Source organism: Megalops cyprinoides, chromosome 8, assembly GCF_013368585.1.
Source record: "Megalops cyprinoides isolate fMegCyp1 chromosome 8, fMegCyp1.pri, whole genome shotgun sequence".
In the NCBI taxonomy this organism is placed as follows: domain Eukaryota; kingdom Metazoa; phylum Chordata; class Actinopteri; order Elopiformes; family Megalopidae; genus Megalops; species Megalops cyprinoides.
In genome coordinates, this window is record NC_050590.1 from 39,629,947 (window position 1) to 39,651,327 (window position 21,381).

At 41.2% G+C, this 21,381-nt stretch overlaps 1 protein-coding gene across 1 annotated transcript in view; it reads left to right on the forward strand.

The window, feature by feature from the left end:
• The first annotated feature begins 2,323 nt into the window (after positions 1-2,323).
• The window catches only part of LOC118781702 (mucin-5B-like), a 52,545-nt gene continuing 33,487 nt past the window's right edge, over positions 2,324-21,381 (forward strand). Inside the window, exons 1-24 of the mRNA XM_036534700.1 lie at positions 2,324-2,402; positions 2,933-2,989; positions 3,082-3,343; positions 3,625-3,739; positions 4,317-4,436; positions 5,017-5,233; positions 6,789-6,914; positions 7,193-7,310; positions 7,508-7,646; positions 9,283-9,390; positions 10,926-10,995; positions 11,078-11,215; positions 11,623-11,787; positions 11,992-12,086; positions 12,260-12,386; positions 12,479-12,734; positions 14,346-14,398; positions 14,872-14,972; positions 15,206-15,357; positions 15,487-15,625; positions 15,824-15,934; positions 19,379-19,558; positions 19,652-19,891; positions 20,096-20,252. Coding sequence (XP_036390593.1) covers positions 2,324-2,402; positions 2,933-2,989; positions 3,082-3,343; positions 3,625-3,739; positions 4,317-4,436; positions 5,017-5,233; positions 6,789-6,914; positions 7,193-7,310; positions 7,508-7,646; positions 9,283-9,390; positions 10,926-10,995; positions 11,078-11,215; positions 11,623-11,787; positions 11,992-12,086; positions 12,260-12,386; positions 12,479-12,734; positions 14,346-14,398; positions 14,872-14,972; positions 15,206-15,357; positions 15,487-15,625; positions 15,824-15,934; positions 19,379-19,558; positions 19,652-19,891; positions 20,096-20,252 — 3,325 coding nt within the window. The remainder of the gene's footprint in view (positions 2,403-2,932; positions 2,990-3,081; positions 3,344-3,624; positions 3,740-4,316; positions 4,437-5,016; positions 5,234-6,788; positions 6,915-7,192; positions 7,311-7,507; positions 7,647-9,282; positions 9,391-10,925; positions 10,996-11,077; positions 11,216-11,622; positions 11,788-11,991; positions 12,087-12,259; positions 12,387-12,478; positions 12,735-14,345; positions 14,399-14,871; positions 14,973-15,205; positions 15,358-15,486; positions 15,626-15,823; positions 15,935-19,378; positions 19,559-19,651; positions 19,892-20,095; positions 20,253-21,381) is intronic.

A 21,381-nucleotide genomic window follows, 5' to 3' on the forward strand; every position in this document is an offset into this window, starting at 1 on the left:
CAGTCAGTGTAAGGGCCAACTGGGCATCAGAGAAAGCAGTCAGTGAAATGGCCCACTGTACAGCAGAGAGAGCAGTCAGTATGACAGCCCACTGCATCAGAGACAGCAGCCTGTGTAACAGCCCACTGCATCTGAGACAGCAGTCTGTGTAACAGCCTACTGTGCATCAGAGAGAGCAGACTGTGTAATGACCCACTGCACATGAAAGAAAGCAGTCAGTGTAATGGCCCACTGCATCAGAGAGAGCAGTCAGTGTAGTGGCCCACTGCACATCAGAGAGCAGTCAGTGTAATGGCCCACTGCACATCAGAGAAAGCAGTCAGTGTAACGACCCACTGCACATCAGAGAGAACAGTCAGTGTAATGGCCCACTGCGCATCAGAAAGAGCAGTCAGTGTAATGGCCCACTGCATCAGAGAGAGCAGTCAGTGTAATGGCCCACTGAGTCTGGGCAATGTCATTCAGTGACAATGGTGGGGAGTTTACAGCAGTGGAGTATTTTTGGCATGGCTTGAGTACAGGGAGTATTGGCTTGAGTCTGCTGGGCTATGGAGGGTTTTGCCTTGATCATGCTAGGGGACGGAGTGTTTTTATTTAGCCCCACTGGGGTTTGGAGGGTTTTTGGCTTGGTTCTGCTGGGGTATGGAGCATTTTTGGCTTAGTTCTCCTTGGGTATGGAGGGTTTTTGGCTTGGTTCTGCTGGGAAACTGAACGTTTTGGCTTAGTTCCCCTGGGGTACGGAGGGTTTTGGTTTTATTATTCTGGGGTAATGGTGGACTTAGACTTGGTTATGCTGGGGTGGGGTGGGCTTCACTAACTAGGGTTCCTCCCATCTAAATCCCCCTTAATTAAGGTGACTCACGCTTAATGGATATGGATGTGTGTGTGTGTGTGTGTGTGTGTGTGTGTGTGTATGTGTGTGTGTGTGTGTATGTGTGCGTTTGTGATTATGTGGAATATGATTGTATGTGTGTGTGTGTGTGTGTGTGTGTGTGTGTATGGGGGGGGGTGCCTGTATACATAACCCCTAGGTGAAGACAAAAATCAGGATGCAGTTCCTGGATCAGCTAGGAACATGGTGACTCACTCTGAAGGTAAATGTAACTAATAGCAACCTGAGCCTTCCTTTGACCCATGGCAATGAGGGTTTATACTTTGCATCTGTGTGTTCAAGATATTGAAGCATTACTGGAGATTAAATGTGTGGTAAGTATATATTATGTGTTTAAAATGCCAGAGAGAGGATATAGAAACAGTGTACTCTATTGTTTTCTTTACCCAGCTGGACTAACCTCACCCTTGGTATTGTAACTTAATCTCACTGAATTCTTACCTTTTAATACAAGCAAGGATCAATAAGACTACACTGCTGATGGAACATTGCTTCCAGCAGTGCTTCTGAATGTATTAACACACATCACATAAATATAAAACCTTATAACAACAAGAAAAATATCATTATCACTATCAGAATACATGATAGAATGAACTACACTGGCAGTATACTAAATTAAGTAATGCATGTCTTCTGAAGTAAATCATAATAAAGGAAAATATATAAGAAAAGAAAAATAAGGCTCTCAGGAGACAGCCTGTTCAGACTGTGCAAGTTCCCATAACATTTCCACAAACAATATTTATTTAACATTTGTTATAACATAATATAGCACATTTTACAACCAAAGTTCTCACAAATTGCTGTAAAGAGGCTTTCCAGGAAGGAAATTAAAAGTAAGAATATAAATATGAATTTATGTTATTTAATTACCAGGAATTATATATTACATATAATATATTAATATACTATATATCAATGTAGGAATTAAAAAATGATGGTCCAATCTGGGTAAAAAACAAGCAGAGACAAGACAAAGCAAAGCATTAATGTGACCCCCAAATTCGTTGGACCAATGACCCCTAGTCAGATTGCTATAAATGCATTAAAGGTTTCAGGTCCCCAGGTCTGCCATAATTTATTAGGATCATTAGCTGCTTCTCCAGGAAGTTCTACTGTTTAATGAATGTACAGTGCATTGACTGCAAATGTGCAAAGATTCAAACCAAAAATTACAGAGAACAGCATTCACAGAAAAACACCTAAAGTTATTATTTATATTAAGTAAAAGCTGCTGGATCTTAATGTCTACAAATTAGAGAGAGAATTAGCTTCTAATGAAACATGCATCCTTGTACACCTTGCCCCACCTTCTCCTTCAGGCATGTTGGTCCCTCCTCATAGTCCAGGTATATAAAACCCAGAGCCCAAGTGAACTTCTTACTCAAAGCAACTGTGGACAGTCAGTTCTCAACCCCCACGGTCACCATGGGGATGCCAGGGGAAATATCCACATGCATGCTGATATGGATGGCACTGGCTATTGGATTCGCCACTGCACAGACAGGTTGGTACATTCATTTACATTTAAAATTAACAGGAAACACTGTAAAGTTTGGCCAGAGCTAAAACTTCTATAAAGCAATCATCTCTAAATTAATATAAACTACAATATTTAGCAGTTTGCCTTGGTCGGCTCAGTGACATTTAAAGAGAATTGCAAGTGGCCGTCCATGGCACCATGCCTCTATTCTGTAATTATAGGCTGAATCATATTAAGATAACTTTTGCTTGTAAACGTGATACAGAATACAAATTGCTTTTAATTGATTTCATTCCCAGTTGCTCAGCAAGAAGCACGACTGAACCAACAGAGTGATGATGCTTACAGTGATGAAGTTTATCCTGAACTAACAACAACAGGTTTGTTCAAAACTTCCAATAATCACTGTGGAAAATGTTATTACACAACTGAGAAACAAATATTTAAGAATAAAACATAACACACACAAAAAAAAAAAAAATTCTTTGACTTCTCACCTGAGTTATTGAATTGTATGCCTCTGAAAAGTTCAACTTGTGGTCTACATGTTTCAGCTAGCCCCTCAGTTATTACAATCATCCCTTCAATTACGACGATACCAATAATCTCAGGTAAGGAGTTCTGAAAATGTACTCCTAAGCACAGCTGTTGGCAAAGGACTGCACAGTGAACATAAAAATGTCTTTGGTCTTCCTTGCATCAGGAGTGAGCCCTGCACACAATGGTCAGGTCTGCAGCACGTGGGGGAACTACCACTTCAAGACATTTGATGGGAATGTCTTCCAGCTCCCCTCCACCTGCAACTACATCCTGACCTCACTGTGCAAAGGCTCCTATGAGGACTTCAACATCCAGATGAGACGGCAGGTTTTGAACAATCTACCCACTATCAGCAAAATCACTATGAAGCTGGATGGAACAGTGGTGGAGCTCTTCAAGGGTTCTGTCAATATCAATGGAGAGAAGTGAGCACTTAGTCTTCAAAGTAAAACCATAATTTGATATATAATTGAAAATACCAATAGACTTTTTTGACATCATGCAGTGATCTTATTTGGTTCAGATTCCAGTTCCTGACATGTTTATAAATAGCTGGCAATAATATAAAAAGATAATGGTGGTAATATGGTAGATAATAATAATAGTTCATAGAAAATATGAATTTCTTTTTTTTTTACTATTTGTGCTACTAAGATCTTGCCTCTGTCTCGAGGCTGTGCCCATTTATGACCTCTACATCTTGCAGGGTCAAGCTGCCGTTCAGTCAGTCAGGAGTTGTGATTGAGCAGAGCCCCTCCTACATTAAGATCTCCTCACGGCTGGGGCTGGTTGTCATTTGGAATCAAGATGACTCCCTCTTGGTATGATACATTAAAGTCACTTCAGGCTGAGTTAAACTAAGGGACCAAATGTCCTATAGGACCCATTCAGAGGCCTTGGGGCTGGGAACAGGATATTTCCATCACAGTGGATTATTTATGATGTATGCAAGCATAATGAAAATGATAAGCAAATAAATGGAATCAAGATTACCGTCTCTGTAACAGCAGGTACAAACAAAGAAAAATTCCCTTGTAGTTAAATACTCAGCCAGTAAATTATTCAGTAACAGAACATGAATTCTAATGCACATTAGCCATGCTGAGAGTGAAGGCAAAAATAAACAGGCTAAACCTGTTTTCCTGTTTTCTATACAAGCTGTGAGTTATGTACTGTATGAAGTCTTGGAGTTTTAATATAGTTAAGCACACTGACAGACATAATGTCTAAGCTTGAATCTTAAACTGAATATCAGTGTACATCATACCTCTTAAGTAATAGTGTAAACACGATAATTTATCTTCAAATTATAAGTCATGGTTTATCATGTAGTTCTAATTGGGTTTTATGTACTGAAGGAAATTTCCACTTTTCCATACATTGCACATTTTTACACAGCTGGAGATTGACAACAAATACAGAAACCAGACCTGTGGGCTGTGTGGGGACTTCAATGGTGTACAGTTCTATGATGAGTTCATTAAAGATGGTAAGTCATTAGTGCACCTCTTTGACACAGTACAAAAGCATAAGAGGAAATGCTGGAGTAAGAATATGTATATTTTAATCAAAGTATGCAAAGATTCAAAGATTATTACCTCATAATAAAATTATTTTGAATTAGGATGCAGTGACTTTATCTTAGAATCTTAGAATATCTATATTTTATAATTTTGTTGGCAAAAGCAATATTTGCTTTTCAAAAGCGTGTATTTTTATCCAGGAATATATTGTTACCCAAAAATACTTTTCCACCTCTTTTAGAAATATCAATAAAACAAATCTTGATCTAGAGTATTCCATCTCCGCAGGCATACAATTAAATACTCTTGACTTTTCCAACATTTGGAGGATGGACAGTCCAACAGAAACATGTGATGAACCCACTTTGTTGCCTATGGAGAATTGTGGAGACCTGGTATCTAATTTTTGCATGATTTAACACACAGGACAGAGCATATGCATTAATTGAATGTTTAAATATGATTTCAGTCTGTGATCATTCTTGCTAAGGCTCATCCATTAATATATTCTCGTAATGATGTGGGTATTTCATCACTTCATGTCTCTTTGACTGGTCCTGTCACTCCTCTTGCAGAAACCAGTTTGTGAGCACCTGCTCTCTGGCCCTGCCTTCAGCAGCTGTCAAGACCTGGTGACCAGTGACCCCTTTGTTCAGGCCTGTGTGATGGACCTGTGTCACTGTGACAACAGCAGCAGCTCTTTTTGCCTTTGCAACACCATGTCAGAGTACTCCCGTCAGTGTGTGCATGCAGGCGGGAAGCCCCAGCAGTGGAGGACTGCCCAGTTCTGCTGTACGTGTCATATATACGTCTCATATATACAACTCACTCATACTCACACACACATACTCACACACACACACACACATACCACAGGTGTGTTTCCTAAGTTAATTAAGCACCTAACATTCCAGCATGCTTAGGGTCATGTACAAAATTGCTGGGTTGCTTATAATTATGTCTAGCATAGCTAGAAGACAAGAGTGAGAAGACATTGCTGCCTTTGAAAGGAGTGATTGGTCAGACAGATTTGTCATGTCATGAGCTTCATCTCAATCTGCTGATGTTTCACAAGGAACAATGTCTAAGGTATTAGCATGTAAATCCTAGGGATGAAGACATCTCTAGCAAAGGGCAGCTGTGGTTAGAAGCACACTCCCAAATCATGATTTCCATGAATTAGCTCAAAATGGAAGGCTAAATAGCTGTAACAACTCTAAATTAATTGAATCTAGGCTATGAGTAGTCAATTTCATCAAGAAAGGTCTTTCTCAGAGCAGGTTGCAGTACACATTACTACTACTGCTCATTACACGTAGCAACACACAAAGGCTATATGCTTTATGCAAAGGCAGCAGTGTAGCATAGTTGCAAAGACCAGGACTTTTAACCCAAAGGTTGCTGGTTCAATTCCACGCTGGGGCACTGCTGCTGTAGCTTTGGATAAGGTACATAACCCAGAATTTCCTCAGGAAATATTCAGCTGTATAAATGGATAACATGTATGATGAGATGTGACATGATGAGACGAATCATACCATGTTCTGGACAAATAGATGAGTGAATGTGTGGTGCACACCTAAAGAATCCTACAGGTCTGAGTGCTTGGATCCAACAGTGAAGCATTCTGGCAGTTCTGTAATGGTGTGGGGTGAATACTCCTGGCATGGTTTGGGTGCACTCATCCCGTTAGAAGACAATGTCAATGCTAAGCTCTACTACATAATTCTGAGTGATCACCCCTCACCCTATAGAGAAACATTTCTATCCTAATGGGAGCGTACTCTTCCATGATTACAGTGTCCCATCCACAGACCACGTGCAGTCACCCAGTGGTTTGATATGGATGACAACAATGCTATTCATATACCTTAGCCTTTTCAATCACCAGATCTTAACTTAATGAAACTGTTATGAGAGATTCATCAAGAGAGATCAACAATGAGGTGGAGGTGATCAACTTCCTCTCAAAAGAATAGTGCTGCATCCTTCCTGCAGAATTTCAAACACTGGTAGATCATGGTAGCATGGTGGGTATGAGCTAATCTAGTAGCATATGATGGCCCAACACCGTCCATTTTGGTGTTTCCATCATGGGGATGGATGTTTGACCTACATATGGTCTATATATTACAAAACATATTACAAAATGTTCTATATATTACAAAACATAGTATGTACAAAATATATTACTTATTTTGAGACCACAGACTGATTACAATAGGTATTCATGAAGCCTTCATTTATTTGTAATTATGGCAAAGTTAGCTATATTTATTATTCATTAGAAAATGAGTGCTAGCTTTGTCTCAAGTATTCACTTCCCGATGTTTTCAATATCATGCAGCTAAGTCCTGTCCCTTCAACATGGAATACCAGGAGTGTGGGATTCCATGTACAGATACTTGCTCAAACCCAGACCGGGGCCAGCTCTGCGAGGACCACTGCATTGATGGCTGCTTCTGTCCCCCAGGTATGGCATTTGATCCTGAGCAGCTGGAATGAAAAGCCCACTCCTGCACTTATTATACCCTTAGGTCCTTCTCAGCTTACATAATGTGATGCAAAATAGAAGAAAACATACACTGGATGACATAGAGGAATTTTAGAAAAATTGCTTGGCTATGAACACAAACATGAACAAACTGTGTGTGTCCTCGATAGCTGTTAGTCTAATGATGTCAAAGTCCTTGTTTTTTGACTGGTAAAGGGCGAGACTGCACTTTATATTTTAAACATTCTCTCTGTAAGGGACTGTTTTTGATGACATGGCACAGAGTGGGTGCATTCCAGTGCAACAATGCTCCTGTCGCTATAATGGTAAAATATACACCCCAGGTGAAACTTATACAACCTCCTGCAAGGAATGGTAAGCTACATGCAATCTCAAAATTGACCACAATATTCTACTACTATACAGAATCACTGAATTTTCCTTCGCATATACATTTTTTATGAATTGTGTTTCATCCAATGCTTTAAAGATTGTTGACATGTTCAGAGATTTGATAAATATTTTCTTGTTGTGGGTGGGCAGTATTTGGCTAAACGGAGCTGTTCTTTTAGCACATGTGCTGGAGGTGAGTGGAGCTGCCAAGACTTTGAGTGCCCTGGAACCTGCTCTGTTGAAGGAGGCTCACACATCACTACCTATGATGGGAAAGCCTACACATTCCATGGCCAGTGCACCTATGTTCTCTCTAAGGTAAGTGTCTATAATTACACAAAAAGCAATCAGACCATGTACGCTATATGGCCAAAAGTATGTGGACACCTGACCATCACACCTATATGAGCTTATTGGACATCCCATTCCAAAACCCTGGGCATTAATATGCCCCCCCGCCCCCTACTGCAGCTATAAAAGCCTCCACTCTTCTGGGAAGGCTTTCCACAAGATTTTGGATTGTGTCTGTGGGAATTTCTGCCCATTCAGCCAAAAGACCTAGATTCGTCCATCAGACTGCCAGATAGTGAAGTGTGATTCATCTCCAGTGGCGGCGTGCTTTGCACCATTTCAGCCATGCTCAGCTCCACGCAGCTGCTTGGCCATGGAAACCCATTTCATGAAGCTCCTGACGTACAGTTCTTGTGCTGATGTTGCAGCCAGAGACAGTTTGGAACTCTGTAGTGAGTGATTCAACAGAGGATAGGCGGTTTTTATGTGCTACGCGCTTCAACACTCACCGGCCCCGCTCTGCAAGTTTGCATGGTCTACCGCTTCGTGGCTGAGCTGTTGTTGCTCCTAGACACTTCCACTTGACAATAATAGCACTTACAGTTGATCAAGGCAGATCTAGCAGGGCAGAAATTTCACGAACTGACCTATGGTAAAGATGGCATCCTATGACAGTGCCACATTTAGTGTCACTGAGCTGTCCAGGTCAACCAGTTCTACTTCCAAGGTTTGGCTATGGAGATTACATGGCTATGTTCTTGATTTTATGCACCTGTTAATAATCGGTGTGTCTGAAACACCTGAACTCAATAATTAGGAGGGGTGTCCACATACTTTTGGCCATATAGTGTATCTAAGACATAGCAGTTATAGACTATATTTAAATCAATAAGAGGATTCTCATTACTTTATGAAGCTTGACTTTGCCATCTTAATACAACTCCCAGGGTCTTGAGTAGCTCAGTGGTTAAGTGGCACTTACCTTAGGAAGACTGAGCTCTATGGCTCTACAGCTCCACAGGTTTTCCACCAATCCCACAGTGGTGGAAAAAATTGGCTTTGTGTGTATGTTGGCAGTTAGGGATATTGTAGGTATGTTGTGAGTTGACGTTGTACACTCTCTGGCACCCTGAAATTCCCCAGGTAACTACAAGTTGCTGAGATGACATCAGCTGAGTAGTGCCTGTCCTCCAACAAGCATCCACTCCACTTTTGTGTGGACCTGTAGTGCAAAAAAGTGATTTGCTGTTTGAGGGCAGATGTTGTCGCAGTGAGACAAGTCTAGTTTACAACTGGTGCTTCCAGAATGGTATCATGAAAACTGGTGATTTCATAAAGGGAAAAAAAGCATTAAAAATCAGGATTTTTTTGTGATTTGCCCAGCATGGAAATAGACCCTGCAAGAAGTTTATTTCTATGGAACAGATGCAATTTTCTGCATAGTGTTTCATGGACTCAAAATTTTAGAAATTCCAAAGCTAAATAATTCACAAGATATCAGAATTTGTAACAGAACACTGTATCTCTTGGGAAGTTTGTAAGATGTCAGTACTAGTTCCTCCCTCCTTTGACCCCAGTAACTAAATGCCAAAATCATAAATGGCTTAAAGTTAGGTTGCCTTTCATTTTGTGCAAAGCTTCACTGCCTTATCTTTTCCCTCAGCAATGCAATGGGAGTGATTTTACTGTCCTGGCTGAGATTGTGAGCTGTGGGCTAACTGACACTGAGACGTGTTTGAAAACTGTTACTCTGGCCATCGCAGGAAGTGATGTAAGTTACCCTCATTGACCATGCATTAGTATTATTTTATTTCAGGGTTAAAAACCATTTCAGTAGTGTTGATGCTGCAGTGGGTTTAAGAAGAGGCAGTGGGCCCATTATTTTGACACTGAGGTCCAGTGAATTTATTAAGAAGAAGAAGAAGAAGAAGAAGAAGAAGAAGAAGAAGAATAAACTTTACTTATATAGCACTTCTACATACTCATACAAATTAGACATGAAAGCTGAAGTCAGGATCTACCCCTACATTTTTTACTTACAGTTGACTGTCTTTGATTTAATCTCAAGTGCCTCAGTCTTTGGAGAAGATTTTACACTAGGGAGGAGACTGAGCTTTCTTTACCCAGTAACACGAAGTTGAGTGGCCTTGCATTTTATTGTATGTTAAACTGGTTTAGGCCTACTGACAAAGGAGCCTGGTCTCAGGAAGGCTCATTTACATAAATGTAGGACATTCCGCCTCCTAAATAGAATTGACCCCAACTGTGGTAATGACTCCACTAATGACTTTGCCAAGGGGTAGCACATACAAAGAGAGGAATTGGGGATTAGGAGTCATTGGAATGACCATTCCTGTGGAAACCCCAACATTAATTTTTGTCTTTTCAGATACCAAATCTCCCATGGGAAAAAACAGCATGCTTGTTGTTGTCCATTTTGAAATAAACAGGCTAACCATCTCTCTCTGAGATGGCTATTATTGTGCTTGTGTTTCACACCTGTTGCTGTAGCTGACTGTAGCTAAACATTCACATTGAGGAATGTGCATTGAATGCTGTGCATTCAATGAACAAGCTTGTGTGAACTGAACATGGTACATTCTTTGTTTGTCAAAAAGCTGTTCATATGAAAATCAGCCAAATCAAAAGGCTTTGTGATTTGTTCTGAAGCATATAGAATGACATTAATTAGCTGGGTATTTTGGCTCTATAACCTTAAATATGTGGTGGTTCTAATATTTGAATCTGGCTCCAACTAAGAGAATACATATATTCTACATATTCTATATATAGTGCCCATAAGAAGTATGGACTGTTCGTTTTGTTAATCCAAAAGATGCTTAGAGAGATGGCAGACATATGGTGCGAAGTTATTAGATCTCACTGAGCATTTTGTTTCAGAACAGGAGAAGGCACAACTGTAAGCAAAATAATTTTACAGTATAAAATAATCATGGCAGTGGGTAAATTTGCATTATACCAGGCTTCTAAGAGGTTGCTGTATACTTATATTGTTCTCATTGCTTTAGATGTTTGTGTTTCTGTGACTGCCTGTGATGTTTGCTTACCATTACTGGACTAATGACACAGTCATATCATTAACTGAGTTTGGTTTGATCTTATCTTAAACCAGTTAAGAAACTGAACTGATGTATTATATTTTTCATTATATGGACAAAATCTCTGTTGTGTTTGATAGAATACTATTCTAATACAATGTAATGCAGACTATTTTTGCACTAGAGAAAATAGTCAAATACAAAGTTTTTTATGCTAAAACAGTGTGAAAACATTTATAATCCACAGATCTTCACGGTGCAGGCAAGTGGAAGTGTCTTTGTAAATAGGGTGTTTTCTCAGCTGCCACTTTCTATAGGTAAGCTGTCATGTTGTTTCTGCCATTTTGCTAATAATTAACAGAAATGAATGTCTTCTAACAGATAATGTATAATTCACAGCTCATGTGACTATATTCAAACCCTCCACCTTCTACATCATTATCCAAACCCCTCGTGGCCTTCAGCTGAAAATCCAACTGATACCAGTCATGCAGGTCTACATCACTGCCAGTCATTCCAACAAGGGAAGTACTTGTGGTATGTGTATAATCTATACCATCGTCAAAACTTTGTGGTATGTACATGTCTAAACCCCGAGATATGCACGTGGCATTAGTATACATCCTGTGGTAAAGTATATGGTCTACAGACACTGGTCTTTACTCTGTAGTAAATGTATGGCATTTCCACTAGTATATAATCCATGATATGTGTATGGTCTATACTCTGTTGTATGTATATGGTCTGTACTGTGTGGTATATGTATGGTTTACACCCCAGTCTTTACCCTGTGGTAAGTGTGTGGTATAAAGACTAAGGTATATGGTATATACTCATTCTGGTATGTTCTCACATCTTCAGTCTCTACATGCTGTGCATTGTGTAATATTCCTTCAGATCTTACACAGACTCTGTGTCTGTATCTGGTATCACTCCTTCCACAGGTCTCTGTGGAAACTTTAACGATGTGCAAGCTGATGACTTCAAGGCCAGTTCTGGACTCGTGGAGGGAACCGCTGCAGCTTTTGCTAATACCTGGAAGACACAAGCCAGCTGTCCTGAGGTGAAGAGCAGCTATGAGAACCCCTGCAGTCTGAGTGTGGAGAACGGTAAGGAGTGCCATCCACATTGACTCTTCATGCCTGAAAATTCAAATCCTCTGCTACTTCACTCAAATCTTTCACTTTGAGTGAGGGAGGTATGCCTTTGAATTTACATGACATGCATTTCTAAACAATATGTCAGTGATATAGTATGAAATAAAAGGTACAAAGCCCTGGGTTTCCCCTGAATCTTATCTCTCTATTTCACAGAGCAATATGCTCAGCACTGGTGCTCTATGCTGACAGATCCACAAGGAGTGTTTGCTCCATGCCATGCTGAGATAAGCCCAGGCGCCTATAAAGCAGTGAGTCTAGACAAAATTCTGATGACGGAATGCTTTAAGAAGAAAAAATATAGTCAAGTATGCCTTCAATGTAGTCATTAATTTCAAATTGTTTTTTTTTTTTAAATTGAAATTTTTATGTTTGAAGACCCTGACAATATTTTAGCACATGTGGCTGTTTCTGTTCCTCTTAGACCTGCATGTATGACAGCTGTAACTGTGAGAGGAGTGAGGACTGCATGTGTGCAGTCCTTGCCTCTTACGTCCATGCCTGCACAGCCAGGGGCATCAGCTTGCACGGGTGGCGAGAAACTGTCTGCAGTAAGTAAAACTTTCAGCCAAACCCTGAAACCCTATGGGAAGGTCAGGCCAGTTGACACTGAAAGTGAGACATCTATTCTTGGTTTTCTCAGGGAAATATGCTTCCACCTGTCCCAGCACCATGGTGTATGACTACAGTATGACCAGCTGCCAGCGTAGCTGCCGGTCGCTCAGTGATCCTGACTACACCTGTGAGGTAGATTTTGTACCTGTGGACGGGTGTGGCTGTGCACAGGGAACCTACATGAACCAAGAGGGCAAATGCGTTGCACCTGCAAGCTGTCCCTGCTACTACAAGGGGATAGAGGTGCCCCCTGGAGAGGTCATCAACAAGGATGGAACTATTTGGTAGGTACCTTTCCCTGTGTTAGCAACAGTACTAACATTTCTAAACTCCAGCTGACTCATAGCCACAGCAATATAAATTGTGTTTTTATAAAGAGGGTCGCCTGAGGTAGCCTGTGTGGAAAGTTCTTTGCATGATTACAGTGCATCAGTCCTAGACAGGAGACAGGGAATATGCTCTGAGTTTAAAGCCAAAAACTCAAAATTTCCATTCCTAAGGATTAACCATATCAAATGTCATATGTAGACAATATGACTTACTACTTACATGCAATTAGAGTGTTTGTTTATGTATGTATGTCTTTCAACACACGCACACACACATACATATATGTCATATATTCCATATATGTATGTAAGTGACATTGTGAATGATTTAGTAATTACAAAAGTAATGTAGCTGGTCAGCAGCAGTGTGAAGGTCACCAAGTATATGGTGTTATCCATCCATACATTTTTACATCTGTATATATATATATATATATATATATATATATATATATATATACATACATATATATGTGTGTGTGTGTGTGTGTGCGTGTACAGTGCCTTGAAAAAGTCTTCAGTCCTGTGACAGTGTCCTTCAGTCCTGACAGTGTACCTTGAGTTGTTGTCCTGCTGAAACACCTCCTCCGTAGTTAACACTTTCTAGAAAAGGGGATTAGGTTTTATCTCCATGTATTGTGCAACATTCATCTTCCGATCAATCTTGACCAGATTTCCAGTCCCAGCTGCTGAAAAGTACCTCCATAACATGATGCTACCACCACCTATTTCACTGTGGGGATGGTGTTTCTTGGCTGATGTGCAGAGTTTTCCCTTATGCCACACATATCGCTTATTGTGCGAGCCAAGCAGCCACTTTAGTCTCATCAGACCACAAGACTTGGTGTCGTAACTTTGTAGTATCTTCCACGTGATGTTTTGCAAAGTCTTTACAGGAAAGCTTGTGCTTTTTTCCAGAAAGGGCTTCTTCCTTGCCACTCTGCATAAAGGCCCTTTTTGTGCAATAGCTTGGAGATTGTTGACCCATGGAAATCATTTTCAGTTGCAGCCACTGACTTCTGCAGCTCAGTTAGAGTGCCAATTGGCAGTTTAGGGGGGCGGCCTAATTTCCTACACAGCTGGAGAGCATCAACAAATTGGATGAGTTTATATGAAAAGAACTTGCTCCTGAGGAAGGGCTAGCCTTATAATTAACTAATGTAACAAATTTTTTTTGTGCTGAAAAACTATTGATTTTAAGCTTTACTCACTAACCCCATGAATCATTTTTTAGAGTGTAGGTGCATAACTATCTGCCTATTCTGCATAAAGGCAGATAGGTATGCTAATTAAAGATTGCACAGTAATAAAATTATTTAAGTAAACAATTTGCAATCTTTTTTCATGACAAACTACCTTGAAAATCTAAAAAATAAAAAAATAAAAAATACAGATAAGACCAGTTGTGGGATTTTACCAGGTGTAAGATTTTGCTGGAAAACAGCTGGAAAACTTTATGCTTTATAACAATCCAATTATAAAGGTTTGCCCTAAGATATATACTGTGATATATTGGCCTTGTTAAGAGATATATTTTTAATATGTTTTATGACACTCACTTTGTAGCACTTGCAAGCAAGGGAAACTGAGTTGCATTGGACAAGTTTTACAGCACCATAGTGAGTATAATTCCCTTTTGCCTAACACTCTGTAAAACAATCTGCATGACTGTCATTGAATTGTTATGGCATATATGTAGAAATTTCTCCATGTATTTGCAAAATTTGCATTAAAATCTTCATTCCACTCACAGTGAACATGCAAGTATAGATTCAATATGGGTTCAATAGCAATAATGCTTACATAAATATTCAGCAACCTGAATACAAAACAATTCCATTAAATCAAAGTGTTCATGCAAATTCCAAATCAATAAGAACTTAAACACTGAAACACTGGAGGAGTGTTTGAAATGCTAATGAAATTTATGTATTAGGTCTAATTGTGTGTAGTTGTTGAATGTCACAACAATATTAGTGTAAAATACACCTAGAGCCGTAAGTGAAGCTGAAGAGGCAACATTATATGTGTGATTTTCAAATTTTCTAACAGTAATACAGATCTGTTAGTCATCTCCTGCCTTTTCCTGCAGCTTGCATTGCACCAATGGTATTCTTCAACTGCTCCAGTGCTAGTGCATCCGCCATAGGCTCCGAGTGCCAGAAAAGCTGCAATACACTTGACATGGAGTGTGTAAGTCCACCATTTACTTTCCAAGAGGAGTGACCTACAGCACATAGACCAATGCCAAAGACAGAGAAAATTAAATATGCACGTTTCATTCCAGTGATATTCTTCAATACAATTTAACAAATCTCCAGATAATACACTGCAGCTTTACATCTTTAGTAACAGTATAAAAGCATACTTGAAAAATTAAATAAGTCCTGCACTGTGAATGTTTCTGATGGTATGTTCCCTCATAGATCAGCACAGAGTGCCTCTCTGGCTGTGTGTGTCCCTCTGGGCTGGTGTCAGATGGGAGAGGGGGCTGTATAGCTCAGGCCTCCTGTCCTTGTGTCCACAATGGAGCTCAATATCAACCTGGAGACAAAATTAAAGTTGACTGCAACACCTGGTAAACTTGTCTTGTTTTGATGATTTAACAGATGTTGTGCAGATGTTGTCTTTTTAATATCAATAACAAAAACAATTTTAATATCATTTCACATTTTAAGTCCAAATTTGTATGTCTTTTTCATTGCAGCACCTGCAAGGACAGGAAATGGCAGTGCACATCTAACAAGTGCCATGGTACCTGTGCCATTTATGGAGATGGGCATTACATCACTTTTGATGAAAAAAGGTTTAGCTTCAATGGAGACTGTGAATACACACTCACTCAAGTATGTCTTCATATGTGTTACATATTATCCATTTAAATAGCTGGGTGTTGACTAATGCAATTCCTTGTTAAAAGACACAACATCAATACTTCAATATGGGCTGAATCTACAAATGTCTAGGCTAGGCCCCAGACTGTTGTGCCTGTCACATATGTTACATATCTATATTCCTGAAACCCAATTATCCAATTTGTGCAGGACTACTGTAGCAGCAACAATCTCAACGGCACCTTCAGAGTGATTACTGAGAACATTCCCTGTGGAACAACAGGAACCACATGTTCCAAGGCCATCAAGCTGTACCTAGGGGTGAGGCACACCAGCCAGCTCAAATGTCAGCTTATGTTCATTACTTATGCATGCATTGATGTATTAACAGAAAACTTTTCCAAAGTGGCACACAGAGAGCAGGAAGAGACACGTGTATAATGCAAACAGCTAGAATGTTACCAGTAGCATAGATAGATTTCTGCATCATTTCACACACAAACACTTATGTCAACCATGAATAGTGAAAGTCAAAGTCTTTTATTGCCATTTGCACAGATCACACAGGGTAACTGAGCATTGATATTCTTGAGGTATGCTCTGCTAACATGTAACATTAAAGACTAGTGATTGCACAACATAGAAGGCACTGAGTGCAAAGTAGTTTTTATGTTATAAGAAATTTAAATAAACTAGTGCAAAAAGTTTAATTTAAGCTAAAAAAAAACTGGTTAAAAAAGGAAAAAAAACAAAATGAATATCTATATACAAATGTGCAAATTGTGACATACATATGACAGACAATACAAACAATACAGTACAGTATAGTACAGAGTGTGCAGCATGTACATAAATACAACAGCAGTGAGTTGTTAGTGGGGTGAATGATGACAGTTGAGGAGTCTCATTGTCTGGGGGGAAAAAAAACAGTTTTTCAGTCTGTTTGTGTGTGCTTGTAAGCTCCTGAAGCACCTGCCCGATGGCAGTGTCTGGAACATATTGTGTGCAGGGTGAGTGCAGTCCTTGGTGATTTTGTGGGGCTTCCTCAGACACTGTTTCCTGTAGGTGTCCTGAAGGGCTGGGAGTTTGGTGCCAGTGATGAGCTTTGCTGATCTCGCCACTCTTTGTAAGTTCCTGCAGTCGCGGACAGAACAGCTGCTATACCAGGATGTGATGCAACCACACAGAATGCTCTCAATGGTGCATCAGTAGACGTTGTTGAGGATGCCTGAGGCCATGCCAAACTTCTTGAGCTTCTGCAGGAAGTACAGGCATTGATGAGCTACATCTGTGTGGAGGGACCAGTCATTGGAGATGTCATTGGAGATGTGTACTCCCAGGAATTTGAAGCAGGAGACTCTCTCTCCACCTCAGCTCCATTAATGTATAAGGGGGTGTGCCCTCCCCTCTGCACCCTCCTGTAGTCCACTATCATCTCCTTTGTTTTGCTGACATTTAGAAAAAAGTTGCTGCCGTAGCACCATGCAGCCTGCTCTCTGTAGGCTGTCTCATCATCATCAGAGATGAGGCCTACAATGGTGTCATCAGCAAACTTCACGATGATGTTGGTGCTGTGCCTCGCCACACAGTCGTGTGTAAACAGGGAGTATAGCAGGGGGCTGAGCACACATGCCTGTGGAGCCCCTGTACTGAAGGTGAGAATGGAGGATGTGAGGTTGCCTATTCTTACCACCTGGGGCCTCTCTGTTAGAAAGTCCAGGATCCAGTTGCACAGGTGGTTGTCCAACCTGAGAACCTGTAGTTTTGTGATGAGCTTGGTGGGGATGATGATATTAAAAGCTGAGCTGTAGTCAATGAATAGCATTGAATAGCATGTAGGCATTCCTTTTCTCCAGGTGGCTCAGGGCAGTGTGCAATGTCAAGGCAATGGCGTCTTTAGATCTATTGCTGCAGTAAGCGAACTGAAGGGGGTCCACAGAGATAATTAGAGAGGATCCTATGTGTGTTTTGACTATCCGCTCAAAGCACTTCATGATGACGGAGGTAAGTGCTACTGTGCGGTAGTCATTGAGGCAGGAAGTAGTGGGTTTTTCGGAGACCGGAACAATCATGGTCTTCTTGAAGCAAGAGGGTATCACGGACAGGCCCAAGGAGAGATTGAAGATGTCCATGAATACCTTTGCTAGTTGGCTGGCACATGCCCTCAGTACACAGCCATGGGTGCCATCAGGTCCAGGTGCTTTCATGGAGTTTACCTTTTTGAAGGACCTGCTCACATCTGCTGTTGTCAAGGCTAGTGGAGAGCTGTTTGGGTCAGCTAGGAGTCTCACTGCAGGAATGGTGTTGTTCACCTCAAAGCAAGCATAAAAGGTGTTGAGCTCATCTGGTAGTGAGGCAGATGATCCCAGAATGTTCCTTTTCCTCCCTTTGTAGTCCGTGATGGTGCGTAGCCCAGTCCACATGCGTCTAATGTCCAAACTTTGGTAGCACTCTGCCTCTGTAGTTTCTCTTTGCCTGTCTGATGGCTTCCTGGAGGTCATATCTGGATTTTCTGTAGGCCACAGTTGTAAGCTGCAGAATGTCCTCTCAGCATGGCTTAGACTTCACTGCTGACCCAAGGTTTTTGGTTGAGAAATGCACAGATGGTGATTTTAGGGACGACATCATCTGTGAACTTGCTGATGTAGCCGATGACGGAGTCTGTGTATTGATTGATGTCACCCTCTGCTGCGTCTCAGAACATCTGCCAGTCAGTTGTATTAAAACAGTCTTGTAGCATGTTGAAGGCCTCCTCACTCCACTTATGGACCGTTCTGTTAACTGGTTTTTCTTGTTTCAGTTTTTGTCTGTAAGCTGGCAGCAGTAGAATGCTAATGTGGTCAGATTTTCCAAAGGCAAGGCATGGGGAAATCAATGTGCTGGTGGAATTTCGGGAGAACTAACCTGTGTTTGTCCTGTTGAAGTCCACAGCAACAATGAAAGCAGCCTCAGGATGTGAATGAAATTTCGAGTATGTTGATAGTCTCATACAGTATATCAAAAGCAAGTGATTTGTCGGATTGCAGAGGAATGTAAATGATCGTAAGAATAATCATGCTGAATTCCCTCGGGAGATGGAATGGGCAAACTTTAATAGTTCCAAAACCAGACAGCAGTGTGCTTCTAGGACTGAGATGTCAGTGCCCCAACGGGAATTGATCATAAAACATACCCCTCCACCGTTGCTCTTTCTGGAGTCCAGTGTTCTGTCCTGGCGATGAACTGTGAATCCAAAGGGAGTGATGGCCAAATTTGGGACTGTCACATCAAGCTATGTCTCAGTGAATGCGAGTAGATTAAAGTTCGCAATGTCCCATTGAAATCTGATTCTAGCATGAAGTTCGTCCAACTTAATGTCCAGAGATTGAATGTTGGCTAGCAGGATACTGGGTAGACAAGGGTTAGAGCACCTTTTCCATGTTCGACTCCAGCTCGCATGCCTCTCCTGGTTCTCTTCCTCCGGCATCTTTGTAAACAAAGAGGGAGAGGGGGACAGGCAAGGCCTCCACAGTGTCAATGATTGAAAGTCAGACTTGAGTGAAGATTGTATCTCCAAAAGTGTTTGGTGATTGTACTGTATCAACACCAAAGCGATGGGTGCACATACATACAAAAACAACATAATGCAACAAAATAGAACATGAAAAACATCAGTTTTGTGCAGAGCTACCAGTGAAGCCATGGGTGCAACTGGAATTACTAGCCACTAGCTAGTAATTATTAAACTACATTGTCATCAGCACATAACAATATTTTTCCTTTCAGAACTCTGAGCTAATACTGACAGAAGGAAACTATCAAGTCATCCAGAGAGATGCAGGTGTTGAGGTTCCCTACCGGATACGTACCATGGGGATTTACTTGGTGATTGAAGCTAGCAATGGCCTGATCCTCATGTGGGACAAAAAGACCAGCATGTTCATCAAACTTAGCCCCAAATTTGAGGTAACTGAAGTTCCATCAGTGGCTCAGGTTATTCTGTATTAAATAGCTCAGCACGGCCCATTACAGGCAGATGTTTTTTTCAATTACACCCAGGGCCATGTCTGTGGTCTGTGTGGAAACTATGATGGCAATGGGAACAACGACTTCACCACCAGAAGCCAAGCAGAAGTGACTGATGTCCAGGAGTTTGGGAACAGCTGGAAGCTTTCTCCCAGCTGCCCTGATGCAGAGTACACTAAAGACCCCTGCACATCAAACCCCTACAGGCAGGCCTGGGCACAGAAACAATGTGCCATCATAAATAGTGTGGTGTTCAACACCTGCCACTCACAGGTAACCAGAGCTCAGCAACAGCTTATGGGTCTCCACCAGGCTCACAATTTCTCATTTGTCCTCTGTAAATGCACTAGATATTGTACAGCCACTTCAGCAGAATGTAAATGGTGAGCAGTATTATTTTGTGCCCTGAGAAATAATTCCAACAATACTAAGCAGTCTGGGATGCAATTTGAAACTGTCTAATTTTTTTGTCATTAGGTGGATCCCACTCCATACTATGAGAACTGTGTGAGAGACTCGTGTGCCTGTGACAGTGGTGGAGACTGTGAGTGTTTCTGCACAGCTGTGGCAGCATATGCACAGGCTTGCAATGAGGCTGGAGCCTGCATTACCTGGAGAAGCCCACAAATCTGCCGTGAGTCACAGCAGTACTCTTTTGCCACACATTAAATTGACTATCCAAAGAAAATGGAGTTCACTCTTTATGTGCATTCTACTGTGGACATAAGCATGCATAAGGAGCCCCCACCCGCACTCCCAAGATAAGCGGCCAGTTCAGACAAAGGTTGAATAAGTTGTGCACTGCAGTGGCCATTGTGTGTAACAACAACATTTTTGGTAACTAGACAGTCAAAGTCCAGTGAAAACTAGATTTTTGTGCATTTCCTGAAGAAAATGTGATGTGTGGTTGCCTGCTTGCATTATTCACCATACGTGATATTCGAGTTGCCGTCTCCTTCCTCCCCTCCCATTGTGTCTGGTGTTGGAGCCTGACACGGAGCAGTAACTAGACACCAACTATCTCTGGCTCCATTTAAGATATGTAAATGTAGAGGTGCAAAAAACATTTTTATTCAAATGCGGAAGTAAAATCCTCCTACTGTTCTCATGTATAATTTTGAATGGGGGTAAAATTTGAGCAACTTTTCTAAACCATCATCACAGCACTGAACCGAAGACATTGTGAGAATCTGCACAGGTTGTCCTCTATTGTGGTGTATAATTTATGCATGTAGAGCCAGAATTCATGGATATTCATGGATATATAGCTGTTTAAAAACATATTTTTCAAATGCGGAAGTGAAGTCCTAAGTATCAGTGCATTGGGCTTGCCGTCTTCTCTTCCCCCTTCCTTCAAACACGCTCTGTCTCTTTTTTTTCCATTTTCCATTTTCTCCCCAATTTGGAATGGCCAATTCACCGATTCTGGAATGTCCAATTTGTCATCACTGATGTTCGGTCCCGTTGCACAACCCCCACTGTCAATCCAGGACAGCATGGAGAAGCACGTGCCCTCTTCCGAGACACGTGATGTCAACCGCTATTCTTTTCGCACTGTGGTCCACAAAGCTAGCACAGAGGTGAATCGTAGGAAGACATTTCGTTTGCAGCTTTGGCACATGAACCACAGACGCCCAATCGATGAGCAAGGGTCGCTGTTGCTAATGGGACAGAAGCCCTTGACATACCCACCCCTATCCCTGGCAAAATGTAACCAGTGTGTTCTGCCTGTGCGCTCCCGGTCACTGTCGGCTAGTGACACG